At 39.3% G+C, this 24,757-nt stretch overlaps 1 protein-coding gene across 2 annotated transcripts in view; it reads left to right on the forward strand.

The window, feature by feature from the left end:
• PRKCA (protein kinase C alpha) overlaps positions 1–24,757 on the forward strand; it is a 297,369-nt gene that overhangs the window by 218,432 nt on the left and 54,180 nt on the right. For both annotated transcript variants that reach the window (XM_026654585.2, XM_026654586.2), the window contains exons 6-8: positions 19,973–20,129; positions 20,251–20,385; positions 21,012–21,108. In XM_026654585.2, the coding sequence (XP_026510370.1) occupies positions 19,973–20,129; positions 20,251–20,385; positions 21,012–21,108 (389 nt within the window). The remainder of the gene's footprint in view (positions 1–19,972; positions 20,130–20,250; positions 20,386–21,011; positions 21,109–24,757) is intronic.

Consider the following 24,757-nt stretch of genomic DNA (forward strand, 5'->3'; position numbering starts at 1 on the left):
AGTAAAGAGTATCATACTTTATGATCCCTGTAGATTATAAAAGTTATTTACAAGACTTGGACATAATGAGGTGCTACAATATAACTGTATAAATCAATCCTCACAGTTCAGATTTTTATTTGAAAAACACTTTTCCAAAATGTGAGGACAGCAAAGCTGTAAAAGGTTTTTTGTTGTGGGCTGTTAAGTTTTCAGAATTAGTTCATTGTGGAACATGCACAAAAATAGGTTTCAAGTCAAGTTTTTTTCATAATCACCATTTTAGTGAGTGCACTTGTCAAATACTGTGGCTCATGTGTTTATAGGAAAGCATTTCCATCTTACAATTAATAGCTCTGTGGATGCCAAGGCAAATGTTTGTTATAGTTTCTCTATGTATATAATAATTGTGGTACCACTTGTGCTATTACAATTAACGGCTTGTCAGCATTTCCATTGTCATGGGTCCAGAAAATGACTTGAAATAAAAATGGCAATTTGGTCCTTGGAAGCAATTTTTTTTTTTCAAAACTAACCAGCCGAAGACATATGGATTTTGGATTCTTTTTTTTGTGTCTTTCACCCCAAAAAAACAACTTCTGGAGCTGGGTATCTATATTTTTGCTTTATTGAAATTTCACATTTTTAATACCTCTTCTCCCAGTAACACGTTGCCTTTAAAATGAGTCAAATAAAAAGCTTTGGAAGAAAGCTCTTTCACAAGAGCTGGCAAGAAGGGTCCCACAGCTGCGAGCCTCAAAGAATTGGATGAATACATCATCAGGACACTTCAGGCATAGAAGTACAAAAAAGGGATGCTTGGCAGCTGCTGTACAGGACTTGGCCTGAAATTTTGTTTACTTATTTATTTTGATAAATATTAACCCCTTGGGCTGGCATTCCCAAATGCTGCTCCTATCCTGCATCCTGTTTTGGTTGCTAAATAACTTTAACTTTTGCTGAGTTTTTGTATTCTTCCAAACAGTGCTCTGTTTGGATTGCCTGCAAAACATTTGTGCTGTTAAATGTACAGCCGGCACCTATGGTGGCATCCCATAAACTCCTTAAATAGACAGAACTCTTAACAACCATTCCTGCCTCAGTAAGCAAAATGGTTTGAGGCTGCAGCATTGATAGCTATTGTGGGAGAGGAGTTGTGGGTGACATTTCTTAGTGAGGTGCTCCTTAGTAGATTGCAGTTTGTGAGTCAGTATTGTTGAGTAAGGCTAGGTCTACACTAGGGTGGGGGGTCAACCTAAGATATGCAACTTCAGCTACATGAATAGCGTAGCTGAAGTCGGCGTATCTTAGGTCGATTTACCTGGCCGTGAGGACGGCGCAAGTCGACCGCTGCCGCTCCCCCGTCGACTCCACTTCCGCGTCTCGCTGCGGTGGAGTTCCGGAGTCGACGGCAAAGCGATCGGGGATCGATTTTATCATGTCTACACTAGACACGATAAATTGATCCCCGATCGATTGATCACTACCCGCCAATCCGGCGGGTAGTGTAGACATACCCTAAGTGGCTTTGAGTACTATACTTAGAAAGACAATAAGGAGGTTCAGGTGGCTTTTGTTTGGGAAGGGGCTATTGCATATGTATATTTGCTAATGTGGTAATTTGCACCACTGAATAGTATTGGGGGGAAGTGGGAACTGAACCAGATGGCAAAGGCCTAGTGGCTTAAACAATGCATTTAAAATATCTAAGCAACCTAGAGAACATTGGCAGGATTGCCACAGTCCTTCAGAAGTAGATCTACTGTATTTAATTCCATTTAATTTATTTAGTGGGAACGTCAAGATGAGACCTTAAAAGCAGAGCTCCTGGTTGGTCTGCATGGAGATTACAGACCTTGTGGCACTTATGAAAAATTGTGTAGGAATTACCCCAATGTTTTAGCCACAATTTCACCTCCCATACACTCTAAGCTAAGCGGAGTGCTGTGCACTAGATAGTGCCAAGTAGCCACTTTCCTTCCCTAGCAGGCTGCACTATACTGGAGCTTCATGGAGAGGCTTCATAAAGCATTTTGGAGATGCAGATTGCGCTCTGAATGTAAGATGTCCTTGCTGCTCTAATTGTTTAAAACTGAGTAAATCTGGAGATAATTAAAGGGCTCTTGGACTGCTTTAAGTTATGTTGCTCTTTCTGGAACAGAGTGTAGGTTTTTGTTGTGCAACCAAGATGCCTGAGGTTTGATTTAATGTTTGTTTACCATTATCAGGATGTAAACAAAAATACGTATTTCTTAAACAGCAACCCAACCTACATGGTCTTCATCCACAGCTCAACTGGGATGACCAGATGTTACAAAAATCCAGGATATTTTTGTAAAATTTACCACATGGGTAGGCGATTAGGATTACTTCCACAGTTTAGGAAACTTTCTGGTCTGTCTGGCGTGGTGATCAGGGGTGAAGGGAGGATTCAGGAGGCATGACCTAGAGCAGGGGTTGGCAACGTTTGGCACACGGCTCGCCATGGTAAGCACCCTGGCGGGCTGGGCCAGTTTATTTACCTGCTGACGCGGTAGGTTCGGCCGATCGCGGCCCCCACTCGCCGCGGTTCGCCATCCCGGGCCAATGGGGGTGGCGAGAAGCGGCGCAGGCAAGGGATGTGCTGGCCGCGGCTTCCCGCCGCCCCCATTGGCCCAGGACGGCGAACCGCGGCGAGTGGGGGCCGTGATCGGCCGAACCTGCCGCGTCAGCAGGTAAATAAACTGGCCCGGCCCGCCAGGGTGCTTACCCTGGTGAGCCGCGTGCCAAACGTTGCCGACCTAGAGTTTGTTTGGAGGATTATGTTAAGCTTGAAGCCTGCCTTTCTTCTACTCTGTTCTTTAGCAGGACATTTGCTGACACTCTTTCACACCCATTACATGGGTGGAACAGGCTTTAAATCCTGCGGTTTGTGACTAGTACAGGCAAGTCTCATCTTACGCTGGGGTTACGTTCCGCTGTCAGCGCGTAAAGCGAAAATCGCGTATAGTCAAAATTACATTGAGTGTAATGGCGGGCGGAATTGCCTGCACTACAGGTACAGTATTTAAATTGTTATTTTTCTCTTTTTGTTTTGTTTTGTTTTTGCTGACCGCGCAAAGCTGAATTCACGCATGTTAAATTCGCGTAAGATGAGACTCGCCTGTATCTAGTGAGCCCTTGCTTTGCTTAACAGTGAACACACAATTCATATACAAAAAATAGAGGAAAAAGATATGAAGTGCAATTAGCGCTCTTAAATATTTTTAGATATGTAGCTTAATGCTTTGGGTACAAATAAAAGGACACCGTCAAAGTCTGCTCTGTTATCTGATCCAAATTTGAGCCATTATTTTCTCTTGACTTTCCATTATGTAGCTTTTCTTTCATCATAGCACACTGAAGATTGGGGTCTATTAGAAAAGCACAAAGCTTGACCATAATAGGAATAGCGGAGAAGATGTTCATGCTCTCCTAATAGAAAATAATGTAGTTATTTACATCAAGGCTCCAATTCCACTTTACACACTTGTCTGGAGTTCAGTTAAATGTTAAATATGCATTCAGCAGTGATTTATCTCCCATGGAGAATGGTTCACGCTGGATCCTGTTTGCTGCAGTTAAAATACAAGTTTCTTCTGATGCTGAATCACTGGATGTGGATGTGCTGCAGGAGGTGCATAGTTGTGTGAAAATCTGAACTTCCCTTTCTTTTCTGTGAAGACCTTGGATAGCATTTTTAAAAATGAGACTTAGAGTCCTAAGTGATCAGGCAAAAACTATTTTTCTTTGTCAGCAACAGGCTGATGAATGCGTTACTGAAGCCTACTAATCTTTGAGACTAACTAGATTAGTTCACATTGGCTTTATTGGCACATCTGAAACAAACCATGAAAATGAAAAGAGCACAATTGTCATGGAGGGCTGCAAAACAGTAGCACCCCTCAGAAGAGTGGAAGCAAATTATTGTAAAGCTCTGCTTCAGTATCCTGGCTTTAATGCGAAGAGAAATCAACATTGACAGGGCAGCTCATTTTTCAGCAGTATTTTAATTGCTTCTAATTATAGGGTTATCATTTTAAGGGTAATATTAATTGCTATGAAATTAGCACCGGAAATGTTTTCTTGCGCTGAAAAGTTAAAGCAGTGGCTTTGGAGCAGATTCATAAGTGAGGTTTCACATCATGTTTTCCAAACACTGTCTTTCCAAAAAATGTTATTTGGTGTCAATTAGGAATGGAAAGAAGCAAATCACTTGGGACAGTTGTAGGAAATGAGGTTGCCGCAAAACTGAATGTGTTTCGCAGGTGAAATCTAAATTAATTGTTCTCTACTTTCTTCTTGTATGTGTAGAAGGCAGATGATTTTAAAAGTGATCCCAAAACCATGAGGAGAAAAGATGGGCTTGTGGTTAAGGAGGACTGGTCAGTAGAAGACCTTGTTTTTATTCCCAGCTCTGCCACTGGTTTCTGTTATCACTTCGGACAAGTCACTTCATCTCTCTGTGCCTCAGTTTCTCATGTGTACAATGAGGATAATTTTTTTCTCCCGTGAATCCCAGGGGTGCTGGAAGGCTTAAGTCATTGGCACTGTGAAGGTTCTTTGAGTTCTGCAGATTGAGGATGTCATAGAGGAGCAATATATTATTAATACATACAGTAATTTATTTATAGCAGTTAATTGGATTGCTTTACATTTTTCTTTACAATTAATTTTCTTTAATTACATTGGAGAGCAAACAGAGAAATCAAAAGATGAGCCTGGATGGCACAAAAGAGCTTTTAATACATTAGTAGATGATTCCACAATTTGCTCCCTTTGCTTAATGTGTCTGACAGTGTTGCACCCATATAGCTGTGAAACAAGAAAGTTTCCACTCCAGAGGTTCAGTGGGAAGAAAACCCTGACATGTTTTAAAGGTTCTGTTCAATTTTTTTTATTGATCTGAACACTGAGGAAACTAGCAAGTTCTTAAATGGATAATGCCTAGAAACTAGTTTCCTATGAGTTTTACAAATGCAGGAAGAGGGTGCTAGTTTGGGAGGTCAGTGGGAGACTGGGATAATTAGCATTCCTTTCGGGGAGGGTGGGGAAAGGCTGGGGAGTGGGCAGAAGGAGTTCTCTTTTTTCTGGTGTTTTTTTTTTCTTTATCCCTTCCATTGAACACAACTATTGGATTGAAAGATCTTACAAAAAATTACATCTATCATTGGTCAGAAATTGAAATTGGTTGCAGGGTCATGTTGACCCTGGAAGTGGATTTGAAACCAGTAGCCAGGACAATTCTCCATTTTCATTTAGGAGCTTGTGTGCCTATTGGGGTAATTGTGTTGCATGCAAGTTGAAAGATTTATGTATTCCTCAGCTCAACAGCTGTCAGCAGTTGCAGCATCTCCTTCAAATGCAATGTCCTAGTCCTGACAAATGAAATACTGCACTACTCTGCTCACTGGATTTCATAAGTTTATGCACACATTACAATTAAATACCGCATTTTTAAAATCTTGTTGACCTAACCTTTCGTTCAAGAAGGCATGCTTCTTTGTGGCAGTTCTAAAATATTAATACCTAATTCTGTTTCAGCTGGCCTGGAGTTTGCAATCCATGGTTCACTAAGGAAAAAGGTTTTAGAGCTCTTCTTTTCAATGCACCTGAAGGCAGTAAATCTTGGGTGTTTATTGTTGTTGCTCTTTGTTTAGAAAATCTCTTGAATTGTTTTCAGTTAACTCTATATATCCTTTTCCTTATTAACTTATTGTTAACATTGTGGTTTGTTGGCAGGTTGCTGTTATTAAACACACTTTTATTATTCCCAATCCTGCTGCTTGTTGTATTGTATTGACTTCCACTCAGAGCACATCTATATTTGATGAATATGAAAGCACAGCTCCTTTCTTGAATTGTTCTCTTTTTTGCTGATCCCATTTTATAATCTTACCATCTGATGCTGTGCAGTGAGTGAATCTGTAGGTGGCTGAATCAGACTCTTCCCCCCCCCCTTTCTAAAATTATTTTTATACTGAGCTAATGGAAATCGTTGTGAGAAAATAACCTTGCGTGGTGCACTGAAATGTAAAAAATTGTCACATTACTGAGATTCTAAACTCTGGCCTAACAGTTGCTAGGAGTTGAATTTGACAGCATCTTATAACAGAGAGTTGCCATATTGATGTACTCACTCATTTAGAGCCAGGGTGCCACTGACTTGCTGTCAGCTTATGTTCCTAATGTTACGTAAACTTCTCAATTAAAAAAAAAACTGTTTTACCATCCATTATATTCAGTTTGGTATGTGTATGTTCCTCAGTTATGGAGAATATAGGAACGAGTTTTGTATATAATGAGGCTTGTGTTAAAAGAAGAAAGGAGCCTTGGAATGCTCTCTGAAGAAGATAGGAGCAGAGGACGGCTGCCCAGCTGTGTAATATAGCCTCGCTATGAGTTAGTGGGGTTCTCCTTGCCCCTAATCTCAACTGTACATTTTCCAAATTACTCCTGGCTGTTGGAGTCAATGTTTCCTAATCGAAGAGAAGCTACACTAGTGGCTGTGAATGTTCAAGTTTTTGTTAGGGAAGCCACAAAGCTTACAAGTATAAAACAGCTGAGTACCACGACTCTGCCACATCATTGATGCAACCTGGCGAATTTTGACTAATTTCTGGGTCCTTGTCAGAATTCTGTCTCCTCTAAAAGTTCCCCTTTCATTTTATCCCTATTTTAAAAAGTCAGCCTGTTCAGGTGAGGTTAGCAGTGAGCTCACATTAGAATCTTCCTGCATCCGCCTCATTAACATTGCTTTCAGTTTTTGTTCTGCACCGAGAGTATCACTGAAATAAAGGACTTGCTACTTTATTACTGCCTACAAGGTACCAGCTGTGATTTTAAAAATGAATGTGTGTGAGCAATCTGTCTACTTGACCAGCTTGTAACTCCCAGCTGTCACTGGGAATTGCCAGTAACTGCCATTGAGCAAGGTGATTCCCAGAAGATTTGCTGCATGTAAGAGGGATTTGTACTGTAACAAAATATAATTGCGCATTTTCTCTTGTTTCCTGGTGACCTCTTCAACCTTCTCTGGTGATCCCAGAATCCAACGCCCTCTGTGCTCATTGTAGAGTGGGCCTGCTCTTCTAAGCTGTTTCCTTGTGATTCCCACTTAGATCCGTAGTAAGTTTGCTTTTACCATAAAGTAGTAGCAGAATGTTTTCCTTAAGGAGCTACAAATGCCCAAACTAAACTACATCTAATATAACCCTATGAAAGTATTTCAAAATATAAACTGAAGAACACAGGTAATTGAATAAGGATCTGATACCATCTTCTGGCAATTTCATATTGCAAAAGAAGTGCTTTTCCTGTCAAAACTCACATTGTTCTGAAAAGGTATCCTATCCTACAACAGCGAATGTGTTTAAAGGGGGATAACTAATAATATATTCTAGTGAGACAGTATAATAGAACCCAGGAGATTTCCAGCTGTGGAATAAAAAAGGTACATCTTTCTCGGTGTGAATTTAAAGTAGAGAAACTCCAGTAGCTCCAAATTCTTATTAAAGGGTAGCAGAGACTATGGTAAATTTCTTATTGGCATGAAAGAACATATTAGTAAAGGACACAAGAAAATGGTCACATTAAAATTAGCTATTTTTTCACCTTATAATATAAGGAAAATGAATCACTCTTCTATACCTTGTTGGATAGATCGCCTACCAAATGCAGACACTTTCATATTCCGCACTCATTACGGCATCAGGATCCAGTAAATGTGAGAGTAATAAGTGAGCATTGCTCTCCAACAGGATATTAAAAGAGGATTTAATTTGGCTAGAAATAGTCATTTGTTAGAGAAAAGTCTTACATTACAGGACTTTGTAGTGGTGATGGACTACATGGAAATTAGAACGAGAATTGTTTTCCTCTGCCACAGAAGAAGCATGGCATAAGTAGTTCATTTTGGTGCTGATTATATAATTGAGTTTTGCAAGTAGCTCCATAGGGCGAACATTTCAATGTGATAATTATGATAGAAGATCACAATGGAGCAGTTTTGCAAGTGCATTTGTTCTTCACATGAATAGAATACAAGTACAGGACTATAAAGCAAAACAGACCTTGCTAATAGATGAGTCTTGCAGGCTGCAAGGCTTGTCAGATGCATGGTAAGCAGTTCGAGAAAAGCACAATCTCAGCAGACGTCTGGGAGCCAAGACACTCTTGGGTTCTAATTCAAACTCAATAACTAGTTTGTTTTGTGGCGTTGGAAAAGATTGTATCTCAGTTTATCCATCTATAAACGGGGATAAATGCTTACCTTTCTCATGGTAGAATAGTGAGGCCTCTTTAGCTAATGTTTGCAAAACAGTTATTGGATTCTTTCATGAAAGTCTTCATAGAGAAGTGGAAAGGATAATTATTAAAATATGAATTATTAATACTCTTCTGTTCTTATAAATACTATTCTGCTGACCACCACAGCATAACTCTGCTCCAATAAGTGTGACAGGCAGAACTGGAAAGGCAAGAGAGAATATGTATTCCATTAAACATTTTCCTATATTGGTCCCGTAAAAGAAGGATGCTATTAGCACAGCTACCAAACTCTCCTAGGGAGTTATCTTCATCCCTTATCAGGATAATTGTTCTTGGTCTCCTTATTTAGCATCTCAAGACCTTTATTATTACCTTGTAAAACAGAACATTTCCTCCTAGTATCATTCAAGTATTCAAGCTTGTAAAGGGTCTCACAAAGGAGAGAAGAAAGTGCTTTTGTTTGTTGTTTTTAATTAAACTGTGGCTTTCTCAGAGTGAATGCCGATTGAGAGGTGGTCTCCAAAAACGACTCTTAATTCATTTTCTTAGGGATATTTTCCATTTGGCTTATTCTATTTTAGCCACACACAAAATATCATGCCTCTAATGGAGAGGGGAATTTCTTCTGCATCCTGACATCCCGGTTACAGGAACCTGATTTGGCTTGTTAAAAATAGGATGCCATCAAAGAGGTGGACCACGGAGATGGTAGTTCTTTACGCTCTCAGTTCAGTGCGAGTATCATCATCCTGTTCCCTCAAGAAAAGAAATGCTTGATCAGTTGAAAAAAGATGTCAAAGGGTACTAATTATGCAGACAAAAATACAAATAGGCCAGATCTCTTAAAACAAGAAGGAGCAAGATAATGACATTTTTTCTTTAACAGCCTGTGTTTAGTAGACAGTTATGTCTTTTCCTTCCCAGTTAATCTTTGAACTCCTCCTTTATTGTTTCTGGAAGGTTGTTTTTTCTCCCCATTCAGTGTTTCCTGCAGTGAGAGGTAGGAAAGAAACAGCCTTGCACTTACTCTCCTGTCCCCTAGCTGTCCGGGCTGCCTCCTAGATCAGCAGCAGGTGCCAAGGCTATTCAGTAGTTTTTTTCTCCAGGGAGCTCTCCGTTTCTAAGCCTCAGAGAATGATTCTGCATCAGAGTAACTAATATCTGGAAATTCTGCTTCGTTTCACGCTAAGCATCCCTAGGTAGAGTTTAAACGCAGAGAATTAGGGTGAGAACGCGGTGTTAAAAATTACTGAGCAGGTGTGTTCACAGGAGTTTTAATGAAAACCTTCCAATAGTGTACATCCTGTACAGGGCAAATAGCATTTTATTCAGCTCCTCACTTGTCTCATATTAGACTCTAGGAATAAAAGTCAGGAAATTGTTTCTGTCAGAGGCCTGAACTGTACAAGCGCCAAAGCTATCAGCACATTAATAAAATTACATATACTGAGCTAAAAAATTATGTTTAGCTTGAGAGATTCATACTGAAGGCTGCTGCTCCATCCTTCGCTTATCCCATTTCACTCATGTCATGCTGAGTCCTTAGAATACTAATGACCATACAATATTTTCCTGCAATGATTCAGTTAAGGGCAATGTACCAATTTTAATCCCTCCTGGGCATTTCAACAGCATTTACAGTAAATTATGGTAACAATGGCTCATTTCTTCAAGGATTGAGAGAGAAATTTCATCTTTCCCTTGCCTCATGGACGAAGATTTGATAAGAGAAAAGGAGCAGCTGAGAATGGAGAAAATTGCCATAAAGCTGGAGCCATCCCTTCCCCAACTTTAAAGTCCTCTCAGACAGAGCTGACGTGGTGGGCTGCAGAAAGCAATTGATGTCTCATTCAGAGCCTTCCACTTGCCTTCCAGACTGCCCTATTATTCTTGCAGGCTGTAGAGAGGTGTGGGATCAGCACACATTTCATCTTCCCAAGTGCCTTTTTCCTCAGATACCTCTAAATGGAGAGGAGAAGGGGATTGGTGCAAGGAAGCTAAATTTAGACTATGGCAGAATACAAGAAGGAATAAGTTCTAGAGTCATAGGACCTCCACTGAGGTCATCCTGACACCAGTCCTGGAGAAGTCCAGCAACCAACAGTAAGAAAGGCTGTTAAGTGGAGCATAGATAGAGATGCAAAACTCCTGTCAAGCTGCAGCTTACTACACACATGCCAGGGAAAGTCTATTTTTTACTTTTTAAAAAAATTTATCTTTATATATTCAGTTTACTTTTTAATGTAAGAATTGATGGGACATGTTTCTATGGACTAAGTACTGCTCTTAGCATGTATCATGTACATGTATCATGTGGTTAGCATCTTATTGTGGAACAGTATATGCACTCATTCAACATATCCATTATTTCTACCCTGAAAAGTCATGAAGTCAGTGATGCAGATATTTCATTCATTTGAATGGACTTTTGCCTGTATAGAGAATAGGTGGTGAATATATGCTGCCTAAGTTACTTGCAGGAGCAATAATCTTTTCAGACAAGAGGTAGTATCTCTTTACATAGAGCAATAAAAATGATTAAAGGTCTAGAAAACATGACCTATGAAAGAAGATTGAAAAAATTGGGTTTGTTTAGTCTGGAAAAGAGAAGACTGAGAGGGGACATAACAGTTTTCAAGTACATAAAAGGTTGTTACAAGGATGAGGGAGAAAAATTGTTGTTCTTAACCTCTGAAAACAGGATGAGAAGCAATGGGCTTAAATTGCAGCAAGGGAGGTTAGGTTGGACATTAGGAAAAACTTCCTAACGGTCAGGGTGGCTAAGCACTGGAATAAATTGCCTAGGGAGGTTGTGGAATCTCCATCACGGGAGATTTTTAAAAGCAGGTTAGAGAAACACCTGTCAGGGATGGTCTAGAGATAATACTTAGTCCTGCCATGAGTGCAGGGGACTGGACTAGATGACCTTGCGAGGTCCCTTCCAGGCCTGTGATTCTATGATAAAGGACTGTGGGCCTGATTCAGAGTGGTGTTTGAACACCTACATCTCTCACTGGATTTGCTAATGCTCTGCACCTCTCAAGATTTAGGCTCTTTTGGATGTGTTGCTTCTTATTATTTTGATCCATTTTCCTAGTTGGAGCATGGCAAAAAAAAAAAAAAGTCTAAAAATGTCATTTTTTAAATACTGTGTCATTTAAATATAGCTTGCTCGATTAAAATATTGTTTTAAAAATAGTCTATCTGGAAAGCTAATTTGTGTATGGACATTCAGTTGTTTGTTCTCATATCTCATATAGTGCCGATCACAATAAGAGGTGCTTCGTTTTTCTGAAAACCTCAGAGGCTGATGCAGCCTGAATCTTCCCTTCCCATAAAATGTCATGCCTGTATATGACACAAAGGAAAGGATGTGTGCGCATCCAGAATGTGTCAAGTTGCAAAAAGTATCTTACTTTAGGGTGCCCAATGGCTTAATTTATATTATGAGACAAATATGAGTAATTTTTCCAGTGCAAATCTCTTAAAAATATTGTTGAATAAATGGGATTGTACCCTATGTTGCACCTTTTGTTTTGTACATCTTTTTCTCCTTTAATAATTTAAAAACATATATAAAAGAAAAAGAAATTGTAAACATCAAACCCAGGATCAGGTTAATATGATTCCTTTCCAGCTCCGATGCTGATTTCAATAGACCTGATTCCATCAGGTTATCTATTTTACTTTGCAAATTTATTGTAGTCCCACAGTTCCTCCAAATGGACACTTGATGTATTGCATTCAAAATATGCAGCACGAGCATAAAATTTGCTCATTTATTGTAGCATACAGCTCTCGGCCTATCACAATTTTAGTATGTGAACATTAGAAACCTACCCAGTGTGTGTGACACCCACCACTTCCCCCCCGTTTCCCATCATGCTTAATGACTCCTCATTAAATTCAGCGTCCAGTTCAAGGCCTCTGTGTCAGGGCCGGCTCCAGGCACCAGCATTCCAGGCAGGTGCTTGGGGCGGCAATCTGCAAGGGGCGGCAGTCCGTGTGTTTTTGCCGCCCCAAGCAGCGCGCAAAATTGCCGCCATGGACGGCGGGGGCTGTCCGTGTGCCGTTAGGACGGCACGCGCGTTTCCACGGCGGCGGCAATTCAGTTGCAGCTTCTATGTTCAGCTGCCCGCAGCGGCAATTTGGCGGCTTCTGTCTTCCAGCTGAAGACAGGCGCTGCCGCCACCGCGGAAACGTGTGTGCCGCCCTAACGGCACACGGACTGCCCCCCGCCGTCCGCGGTGGCAATTCGGCGCGCTGCTTGGGGCGGCAAAAACAGTAGAGCTGGCCCTGTCTGTGTTGATAGTCAAAGCTGTCCACGGGATTGGCCCTTGTTACCTAAGAGATCACCTCTCCCTCTGCAGCCGTTTCCCCTCAGGACAGCTATCCTCTACTAGAACAATAAAACTGTCAGTCAATAGCGGGAGGTTCATAAGTGCAGGAGACAGAACTTTCACAGCGGCTGGCAATATACCATGACACTTGCGAGAGAGAACAATGAGCACAGAACAGTCTAAATGCAAAACTTATTTCAACTTAGTTTTCCCTTGATAATTTCTTCACATGCACAGCCTCACAACGCACACTCTTGCTCACACAGGCAAAAATCTATCAGCTAATCAGGCTATTTGTTGCACTGGCTGGGAAGGAAGAGAAATATGTATTATTAATTTTATGCCAGGTTCTCAGATCCTGAGATGATGGGGCCCATACGAACAACCGTTTTAGTCAGGCAGATAAGATACAAAGATAAGAGTGGCTGCATACTCTACCCAGAGACTAGGAGCGAGGAATTCCTGATATCTAATCTCAGCTTTTACATTGGTGCTGGCTTTCGATAAGTCATTTAGGCCCCAGTTCACAAAAGCATTTAAGAATGTGCTTAAATACGTTGCAGAATCAGGGCTGTATTGTGCTCTTTTCCTCATTTGTATAATGAGGATTATAACTGCTTACCTCACAGGAGTATTGTGGGGGTTTATTAAGTGCTCTGAATATTTAAAGCATTGTATAAGCATTTATTGAATTTACGTATTATACACTTAGTGATTGTGCTGGTATCACGGGTAAATTGCTTTGAAATTATTTAATAAGTTTATGCCCTCCAGTGTCACCTCTATTAACTTTGTCTGGCGGTGCTGTAAAATACAACTCATTAATTTGAGCTCTCTTGTAAAGAAAAGCAGAGGTATGTGATGGAATTTGGGGTGGCAGAGCTTTTATCCCCCAAATTGAAAAGATGCTCCTAATTACAATTTGGCGCATAGATTTGTTTTTTCTCATGCCATCCTTTTGATAAACATTATTATTACTTATTTGTATTGCCTTAGTGTCAGGTTCCAGAAGGCCCATTGTACCAGGTGGTGGAATGTGTACATGTGGAAAGAGACAGTTCCTGCACCAAAGAACTTACAATCAACTATGAGGGGAAACTCAGGCATAGAGAGGCAAAGTGACTTGCCCAGGGTGAGGCAGGAGGTTAGTATCAGAGCCAGAACTGGAACTCAGGTTTCCTCGTTCCCAGTCTAGTGCTGTATTCATACTTTCTAAACAGGACATTTATTTTTCACATTAGTTTGTTTTTATTCAATTAAAGTTTTCTGAGCCATTTTATCAGCTGTAAGCATGCATTTGGATCCTGTAGATCAGTGGTCTCCAAACTTTTTTGATTGCGCACCCCATCAGTAAAACTGCCGAGGGAGGGGGGGAAAAAGAGCTGCTCGGACTCCCGGGCTGAGGGAGGGGGAGAAAAAAAAAGCAGCGCTGCTCCGGCGGCGCTCCTCCTGCCGCACACCCCGAAGGATCCTCTTGCGTGCACCCCACTTTGGAGACCACTACTGTAGATTAACAGAGATTTAATCAGTGTAGTAGCAGATCAATTGACTGTGCTGTCCTTTTTATTGCTTTCCTTGTGACTTGTACAAGTATTGTAAAAAGTAAAATTTCACCTGCTCAAGCGCTGTCTTTCATTTTAAGCAAGTAGTATAAATACAATATGCAACTACACCTCTCAGCTGATATTTACACAGTGTCCCATTCCACACCCCCTTACATTTTTAAATATTTCATATAGTTTTCTTATTTATAGTTGACCAATATTCAAAAATCTATATTTTTTACTACTTTGAAATGTGTATATTGTGCAAACATGGTACTGAATAAAATCGTTATTTGACTTTGTATAGCACCTTTAACACTTTAGGATAATGGAGCTATTGTGTCATGTTAGCTAATAATTCTGCTTTTCACCGTGCTTTACTCTGACATCCGTATTGTGTCTTTCTGTCATTGTTTGTTGCTTTCTATTTGACAGCAGCAGTGCACAGTTGTAAATCCACCACAATCACGCCTTTATTTTCAGAAGGAAAACAGATCCTATTCTGAAAATGGTGCCATAGCTGGTTTGCGAGTCATTTGACTGCTGGATACTGCTGAAAGCTGTCCTCTTCCAGCTCTATAAATATTGAGAGTAAACAATGTATTATAATATGCCTGGGTGGCTCAGATGGTACCATTTTAACATCTAGGCCAGGAAGTCTTAGGTTCAAGTGCTAGGCAGTACTTCAACTTATACTCGGAATCTGACAATGCGATTCAGTGTTTGGAGGATGCTGTGACATGAGATAAGTTAAAACAAAATTTCCTTTCCTTATCTCTGGTTACATTCCAGGATCCCCGTGTCCTGGCCAGATAAAATAGTTTCTAACATTCATGACTGTGAAAGCTAAGGGTGAATTCACAAAGTCACTTGGTTACAATATCTACAGTAACTCAATTTCTACAAAACACTTAGGGATATGTTATTAATGAAAGGCCTCCTGTAAAACCAAATTCTAGCCTACAGCAAAATTATAAATTCCTTTACAGCTTGTGATAATTAGAAAACAAAGGTATCCCCAGCGTTTCAATTATTCTGCGTGGTTATTTTCCAAATATTGCACCTCTAGCCCCTAAGTAAGTAAATTTAATAATGAGTTGATAGTATTGTGACCTTACATGAAATTATGTGACATGTTAACCTGTGTTGCTTTCATTCTTATCTATGCTTGACAGCTGGTAATTGCAAAGTAAAACATCTCAATACCAGCTGAATGATTAACATTAAGTATTTAAATTAAAAATCTAAAGATGTGCAATTTTTAAATTCCAAAGCAGAAACACAATACAGTCAGCTCAACAGATGTGTTCTTGCCACATTTGATATCACAGAGCAGTTAACATTTGGTATGCAAGTCAAATGAAAATATGCCTATATATGACCACAATGTGAGTTTTCAGCTGTAGTGAAAGATTGTCTCCCCTCTAGCATTTCTTACCTAAAATTTCCCACCTTCGCTACCACTCTTTGATGCTATCATTCCCACTGGTGGAGCTGAATATGCTTCTGTGGCCACTGGCATTTTTAACACTATGTCATCTAGATCTGCACCAAGCTGGGTTAAAGATTGCGATTAAAACTTTGGCAGCCACCAGAAGATTGTGGTTAAAACTTTGGCAGCCACCAGCTTCCACTGTTGCTATCAGCATTGGAGCTGGACTGGTGGTAGCATCAATGGCAAATAGGTGGCATGAAAGCCGTGTGTAAACAGATATCTCTATAGCAGGAGCACCCAAAAGCAGACATAATCACTATAAATATTTGCTGCAGTGGATAGCTTTAGTTACTGTAAATAGTTTTGTAATCAGGCATGTGGGTCAGAGAGAGAGCATCCCAACTTCAGTTTATGAAATACATTATTTTATTATAAGAAATCAAGAAACATTCACCTGGAATGAATACATCAGAAGATTCTTCTTCAGAAGTTCCCAGTTCGAACTTAGGGTCAAATAATGGTTGCATATTATGCAGTTTTATATTATTTTGCTCTAAAGCCAGTGCATGTATCTTCAGTAGTTTCAACAAACAAAGGCAAAGAAAGAGACGCAATAGTTGTGCATACCAGGAAATTCTACACCTGTTAGTGTAGTTTAACTACAGTCAGAGCAAAGTATTGCCATTTTGTGAAATCGGATGGGAGAGTGTAATATTAATTTCTAAAAACACAAAGTTAAAGACAGAAACAGATGGATTAAGTTAAGAAAATCTCTGGCTTATTTATTTGTTAAAATTTTTGAGGAGATTTTTGCCATCTTAGAATGTGAGGTTTGGAATTAGTGAGAATTCTGTTGGTTCAACTAGAGTAATGTAAAAAAAAAAAATAAGGCTCTGAGGGCAAAGTTTCAAATAAGGGACAATTTTAAAATATGTTTGCTGGAAAAGTTAGTGATTTTTTTAATTACATGAAAATTCAGTGTACTTGGAAGAGTGTTATGCTAAATTTTGGAACAAAATTTATTCAAGTCGAAAACAAATGAAGTTGAGTCCTGCTTTAAATGCAGTTCCCAACATCAGCTGTGTAGCCACTATTCACTCCCCCATTTTGATCAAGAGGTTGCATCTTGGTGTTGCATAGCTGGGCCGCCCAGAGGGGAGGGCAAGTGGGGCAATTTGCCCCGGGCCCCACAGGGGCCCCCACAAGAATATAGTCTTCTATAGTATTGCAACTTTTTTTTTTATGGAAGAGGCCCCCAAAATTGCTTTGCCCCGGGCCCCCTGAATCCTCTGGGCAGCCCTGTTGCATAGGTCATGTGTAACCCCTGTACACAGGGGTGAAATTCACTCTTCCTGACTACATTGGGGACGCAATTAAAAAGAATTGTCAAATATATAGACAAAATGGGGGAGAAAATATCCCGCCCCCCTCTTCACTAACTTCTTTCATTTTTAGTATTTTACGTTTCAGTTGTGACAACAATAAGTTCAAAGTCAGGGGTCAGATTTTTAAGTTGACTGTGTCCCTATAATGCTGTTGTAAGAAGTGGTACATGTTAGGGATGGGTAAGAAACAGCCTCGTATATCCAAAAACTACATCCCAAAAATTGAGAGTTCAGTTAAACTTGGACCAAAACCCAAAACACTCTGGATTTAGTTTTGAAAAACAATAAGTACTCCTGTTTTGCCTTTTTTGCTCAGTGCGGATTCTGAAAACAGATTTCTGTTACAAATATTAGATTTTGTTCCCTTTAATAAATCAGTTGAACATAAGGAAAAACTTGAGCAACAGTCATTTATCAATGTGATGCTTTAGTGATTTTGCAGTTATCAATATTTCCCTGTAGAAGTATTACTATATTTCATCTTAAACATGGGTATCCGCTAAAGCCAGTACCTTAGACTCTGTCACTTGGCATTTCATTTAGCATTAAATGGATGATTTTCCAGGTCAGAAAATTTGTTTTAAACCCAACTGGTATGCCACTCCAGTGACGTTAGAGAGGAATAGCTCTTTTTAGTTTAAATGATTGTCTCTGGTGACAGCTGGCAATTTCCTTTTAAAATTTCACCAAGTTTTCAATTCATCATAATTCAGAAGAAATCAGATAGGAATGCTGTTGTGCATATGGCAGAGCTTGGAAATGGAATGTTCTGCTGCACTGAAAGCGGACGGATTGAATTTAGAAATTTAAAACGAGAAATAAGGGTTAATAGTTTTGAGGCAAAAGTCTCCATTACCCTGAGGCCTCTTTATGCTGTTCCAGTGTCTTAAAAGCAGTTGCTCTCTTCCTCCCCTCTCGCCCCCCAACGCACTCAGGAATGCCCTCAGCTGGTGTACCACTGGCAGAAAAGTTCTACGTCAGCATCCCTTGCCGCCCCAAGGGACAGGCTCAGAAGAAGAAGCCAAGGCCAGAACACCGCTGCACTGCAGCTGTTCTTGGCTGCTTATAGCCCTTCGGAGCCCACAGGCAGACTGAGTATAAGTTAGAGCAGTTCTGGGGAATATGGAGATCTCAGGACAGTGAATTGTGTAGCTCAGAAGGCTACTCCAGTGAGCAAAATTTTATACAAACAAGCCATTGGTTATATTTATGGTTTGGATATGCTTATTCAGCCCACAGTACGCTTTGCAAGTGAAAGGCCCAAATTGTCCTCTGTGATATGTCCTGTGGATCTCTGTTGCAAGCCCTGCAATTGTTCCACAAATGGAACCTGCATTAATGTTAATTAGAGTTCAGCACAAAGTGGGGGTGGGGACAGTTTCTCAATAGGGTGAAATTCACCCCTGGTCTGAGGGCGAACGCAAAGCTGCTGTGCCACTTAAGCCTCACTTAAACACTCAAAACAGCATGACTTTCATGGCACATTGGACTTGTGAAGGTTCTCTGCACAGGGGAGAATTTCAGTTAATACATTTGCTCATCAATTTAAAGCACTCCTCTGCTGTGGCTGCTGGACTGTTTAATTAATGCTTGCTGCTGATGCAGTCGCGGATGGACCAAAATCTGGGTGTGCTGAGCCTCTGATGAATGCATCAGTTCCCATTGATGTCGGCAGTTGCTTGACACCTCTCAGGGTATGACCTTGTGAGACCCCCAACTTGAACGTAGACGTGTGCAGACCATAGTAGACTGTTCTCATCTGTCTCACACACCTGTTTGGGATCAATACCATATGGGGAGTTGATTCAGAATCTAGAAAGTACAAAATGGGCACATTTGTAGTTTCCCCCCCAACATCATAAAATTGGAAGCCACCACAACTTTCATGTGCAACTTGAGATAATTAAAAGAGCAAAGTAACCTTGTTTTAAGTTTCTGACGTGCCTGTTCACATTTTTGTTGTGGCTCCATCTAACATTTTCATGAACAACTAGTCTGTAGAGAGTTTAACATTGTATGTTCTCCAATAATCAATTATAGAAAAATGTGTACAGCTTACCCACAATGCAACACATACCCTGTGAAATCTGTTGTTCGCAATTCAGGTACCTGTGTGGCCCTGTTAACAGGCTATCTAAGCACCAAAATAAACAGCCCTGTGGTTAGATAATTGAGCACATAGATTACTTTAAAAGTACATTAAGCAAAATGGCTTTGTAGGTATTGCAGGCTTACCCAACTGCATTTATAATGGCTTCTGAACTTAAATCAGTTACAGTATATCCAAGATCTCCTTCCTTTGTATATGAACCAGTTTCAAACTTGCAGAATTAAAAAAATCACTCTTCTCAGCCCTTCTGTTTCATGACAGCAACTTAACATCTTTTCGAAGTCAAGGTACCAACATTTGCAAAGCTATCCTACTCTTGTAGGCTGCTGAATGCAATAAGATGGGTCTTGTGATTCAGAAATTGAACAAACAATACATCTGTTTGCTGTGTTCCCAGACTTCTTAAATTCTCCTTTTATTCATTTTTGCAAGTGCAGCAAAATGTAATACAGAGCTGCTATTTGTCCAAGTTAATAAAGGCACATAGAATAGTTACCAACTTAGAAGTTCTTTGTATTGGATTTGGTTGCTAAACAATCATACCATGGGCAGAAAATAACCTTTGTGGTGTGCCAGTGTTTTATGTGCATTGTCTAACTAACTGACCATTTCTTCCTGTCATGCTCAGGGCAGAAGCAAATATCCAGAAATGAACCTCAGCCCACGACAGTCAAAGTTTTGTCCACTAACCTGATCTCATTAGTGGATCTGCATGGGGGTTTTTTAGTTTTATTTTCTAATATGCTTAAAATCAGTAATTTACATTTTTCTTTCCTGTGACTTAACGTTATTCTTTTGTTGTTAATGTTTTGTAGTCCTATATAATTAGCATTATGCTATTTCTCTTCTATGAATAGATACATAATACATTATACATTTTACATTTGCAGTACGAGAAGCAAAAAACTTAATCCCTATGGATCCAAATGGACTTTCAGATCCATATGTGAAGCTGAAACTTATCCCTGACCCGAAGAATGAAAGTAAACAAAAAACAAAAACCATCCGTTCCACTCTAAACCCACATTGGAATGAGTCATTTACATTGTAAGTTCAATCCTTTTGTAATGCTATATTATCTATGTAGCACCATGTGGTTTATTGAATTGTACTTTTGAAAACTTAAAGCATGCCTACTTTTTTCTAATTTTTTCTTCCCTTTTTGTAGTAAATTGAAACCTACAGACAAAGATCGACGGTTATCTATAGAAGTTTGGGACTGGGATCGAACGACTAGAAATGATTTCATGGGATCTCTTTCATTTGGGGTGTCAGAGCTTATGAAAATTCCAGCGTGTGGATGGTAAGAGGTGCCCTAGAAAGAGAGGAAGTTTTAAAAAGTTACATAGCAATATTTTCAACCCCAAGACATTCCTTATGCTTTTTGCATAATTTCCTGTGTTTAAATTCATGGATCATTAAATTAAACATGGAGCATTTAAATTATAAATAATCTCCCCAAAATTAAAATACTAAAAGCAAAAACGTGCATTTGAATTTGTGTGTGAAACTCCTCCTGTAACCAGCCAGTGCTGCAAACTCAATTCAGAGAGCAGAATTTGGCAATGTGGGCGTTGTATTGATCTTGAATACGCAAGTGTATATATAACAGTAAATATATCATGATCAATATAACCCTGCTCAGAAACACATAGTAACTGATTTTACAAAACAACATCTTGTCGGGTCCTTGTCTTATTTAATGAATTACATGTCCACTTTAAGCCTTATAAAATAGTTTTACTACACTATTGTGACAGTGGTTGAAATTCTGGCCCTATTGACATGACTGGGAATGATGCCATTGACTTCAGTAGGGATGGGATTTCGTCCTATATTTTCAGACAGGCCACATATACGATACTAAATATATTTTAATGAGAAGTAAAATTAATTTGGCCCGTCACCCCGCTTCCATGTGTTCCACAGGTACAAGTTGCTTAACCAAGAAGAAGGTGAATACTACAATGTCCCAATTCCAGAAGCTGATGATGATGGAAATGTAGAACTCAGACAGAAATTTGAGGTGAGGATTAAATATAAGGAGTGCTAGCTATGTTTTGCATATGTTTCCCCCTTGTTATATAATTGAATTAAACTCAGAGATGCTTTTTTAAAAAAAGAATAAGGCGGCTCATTATTGAGATACGTTATAATTTTTGCTGTGCATTCTTGTAGGGTGTATTTTTGGGCTACTTAGAAGATTGGGCTGATAGTTTGTCAATAATGTTAAACACTGTGGGCCCAGAACTAGTAGCATTTTAATATTAGTTTCAGGGGGTGCACAGTAATTTAATTTTTTAGGAGGAAATTATTATTATTTGTCAAGCATTGATTATTTAGAGCTTTAAAAATATTTACAAAGGGCTCTGTCCTGAATCACTGAACTCACTAATGTGGGTGCAGAAGTCTCAGGTAAGTGAGTGACATTTCTGCTTATGTACAGGAAAGAGAAACTGCAGAAAAAACATATCTGCTTGCTGTTCATTACACCTAGACAGACCCAGTAGCAATAGGGCCCGGCACAGGTGGGAACAGTTTTGGTTCCAGCAAAGCCACAAATATACTCTTGTGAACTCCGTAGTCCTCCTGGCCGCATCTGCAATTTTTTTGAGACATTCGTGGCATGGTGTCATGTTTCCTCTTTCCTAATAAGGCATTTGAGGATTTGACTCAAATTATTTATCTCAGACATAAATAAAATGCCTGCCTTGCACACACAATACAAGCCTGCTTCTTTAGCTCTGAAATTATAATTTTTTATGTTTACCAAAAGACAGAATTCTGCACTGTTATTATAAAACACAGGTTAACCTAAGAAAATGAGGAAAAACAGCATTCAGCTTTCAAAAAGAATAGGTGCTTTTATTGCTCTTGAGTCTATGCTGGGATCAGCTGCTATACTTGTGGTCTGCAGCATGAAATAGGATTTATTTTATACATTTGAGAAGTGTTTAAAACTCCAGTTGATATTTTCATTTTCTTCCATGTACAATTGTACTTTCTCCAGCATAAATTTATTTTGCAGTATTAGGTCTTTCCTACTCAAGATCCTGTTTACATTTTATCCTATCTAGATTAGACTTTTTCCCATTGGACTATGAATACAGGTGTTTCAAATTTAAAATGACATCTAGTGCTGTTTTGAGGCTAAGTCTGTAGACAGATAAAGTTGATGTTGCAGACACAAAAAGATGTGGGGAAAGTTTTAGGGTTTCTTTTCTTACGTTTTTTTTTTCCTTGCTGATGTGGGAGTGGGGTCAGGGGGTTATATGTAATGGTAAAATATATCACTTGGGGTTATTTTTTTTTTAATTTTCTTACAACCTTTTGTAAGAACCATTTTACAAGGGATAAGAAAAAGTGCTAATGTTATAATGCCAAATAAGTAAAGTTGTAAATAAGGTAAAAACTTAAAACAACCGCTTCCTGGTCTCAGAAGATATTTCAGTGTTATTCAATTGTCACTATTTTTCATATATGCAAAAAAATCTGGGTTGTCTACAAAATGCAAAATGATCATATGTCCCAAATTTGGATAACAAATGCCGCCTTTTCAGGAGCTTTAACTCATTTAAAATATACATTTTTTTTACACTTTAAATCTCTTCTATATGTTCATCAGTAATATTTTACTAAAGGGAGACTATTGAAATGAATGATGGCATATGAAAAGCCCTTGATAGATTGTGTGTTATTTCCTCCTTTAGGTTTTACTGTGCAGTATACAATTTTTTGAACTGGGTTACTGTGTGTGTGTGTTCATTCATGATGGGTGTTGATAATGTAGAAATGAAAATCCAGTTATGCATTTCTCATGACCGCTACAGCACAAAGACATGTGCCAAAATAAAAAGAAAGGGTAATGCACTTGGTGTTGCGCATCAGCTGCCAGAAATAAATGAAGCTAATGTTCATTTGTTTTGACTATTCGTTATGAGAAAAGTGAGGTCTCCTCTTTGGCCTACCGTGGATCAGCAATCATGGGTCCTGTCATAACATCAGTACAGGGTACAAGGTAGGAACTTACGTGAAATGCAGATTTAAGGCATGGCCAGAACTGGGGGGGAAAAATCCAAGCCTAGGTCAATATTATTGCTGAGAAGTATGAGACTGCTTTCTTTTAAAACATCATTACTTTCCTCAAAAATATATTCATTCTGGCTGTCCATTTTGGGCATTTTACCACTAAACATGTGATTGGAAAACAGTTTGTCAGCAATTAAAGTGTGCTACAAACTATAAAGTTTGCTACAAGCACAAGGAAGTTGTAATGATATGCTCTTGATCATGAACCTGCCGGAAATACGTGAATTACAGATTAAAATATTTCAAATTTTGAACCCCTCCAAAAAAAGGAGGAAAAATGGTCACACTTTATATTAACAATACATTTATAAATAATAATATATTAACCATTTATAAATGAACAGTGTTAATAAATGGTTAATTTAAAAAAAAATCCAACAGGTCAATAGGTGGCTGATAATGATAGTTTATGACCATCTCTAACACCTTCTTGGTGACTGGGTAACAAAATGGCAGATGAAATTCAGGGTTGACAAATGCAAAGCAGTGCACATAGGAAAACATACATACTGTATGAAAACAACTGTGCATACAAAATGATGGGATCTTAATTAGCTGCTACCACTCAAGAAAGAGATCTTGCAGACACTGTGGATATTCCTCTGAAAACATCTGCTCAACTTGCAGTGACAGTCAAAAAAGCTAACAGAATGTTAGGAATGATTAGGAAAGGGGTAGATAATAAGGTAGTAAATATAATAATGCCACTATATAAATCCATGATATGCCCACACACTGAATACTGCTTGCAGTTCTGGTCATCCCATCTCAAAAAAGATATATTAGAATTGGAAAAGGTATGGAGAAGGACAATAAAAATGATTAATGGTATGCAACAGCTTCTGTACAAGGAGAAATTAAAAAGACTGGAACTTTTCAGTTTGGAAAAGAGATGACTAAGATGGGATATGATAGAGGTCTATAAATCGTGACTGGTGTTGAGAAACTGAATAAGGAAATGTTATTTACTCCTTCACATAACAGAAGAACAAGGTGTTACCCAATGAAATTTATGGGCAGCTGTTCTTAAAATTAACATAAGTATTTCACGCAACGCACAGTCAACCTGTGGAGCTCATCACCAGGGGATATTGTGAAGGCCAAACTATAACGGGATTCAAAAAAATATTAGATAAGTATGTGGACGATATATCCATGAATGGCTCTTAGACAAGATGGTCAGGGATGCAACCCCATGCTCTGGGTGTCCCTAGCCTCTGACTGCCAGAAGCTGGGAGCAGATGACAGGGGATGGATCACTCGATGATAGCCTCTTCTGCTTATTCCCTCTGAAGCACCTGGCATTGGCCACTGTCGGAAGATAGGATACTGGGCTAGATGGACCATTGGTCTGACCCAGTATGGCCGTTCTTATGTGTATTCATCTGCTAATGTGCTTATGCCCAGCTTCTGATAACTTGTTACAGACAGGTTTCAGAGTAGCAGCCGTGTTAGTCTGTATCCGCAAAAAGAACAGGAGTACTTGTGGCACCTTAGAGACTAACAAATTTATTAGAGCATAAGCTTTCGTGGGCTACAACCCACACGAAAGCTTATGCTCTAATAAATTTGTTAGTCTCTAAGGT

This window comes from Terrapene carolina, unplaced genomic scaffold (assembly GCF_002925995.2).
Source record: "Terrapene carolina triunguis isolate 2854851 unplaced genomic scaffold, T_m_triunguis-2.0 Scaffold192, whole genome shotgun sequence".
NCBI lineage: Eukaryota > Metazoa > Chordata > Testudines > Emydidae > Terrapene > Terrapene triunguis.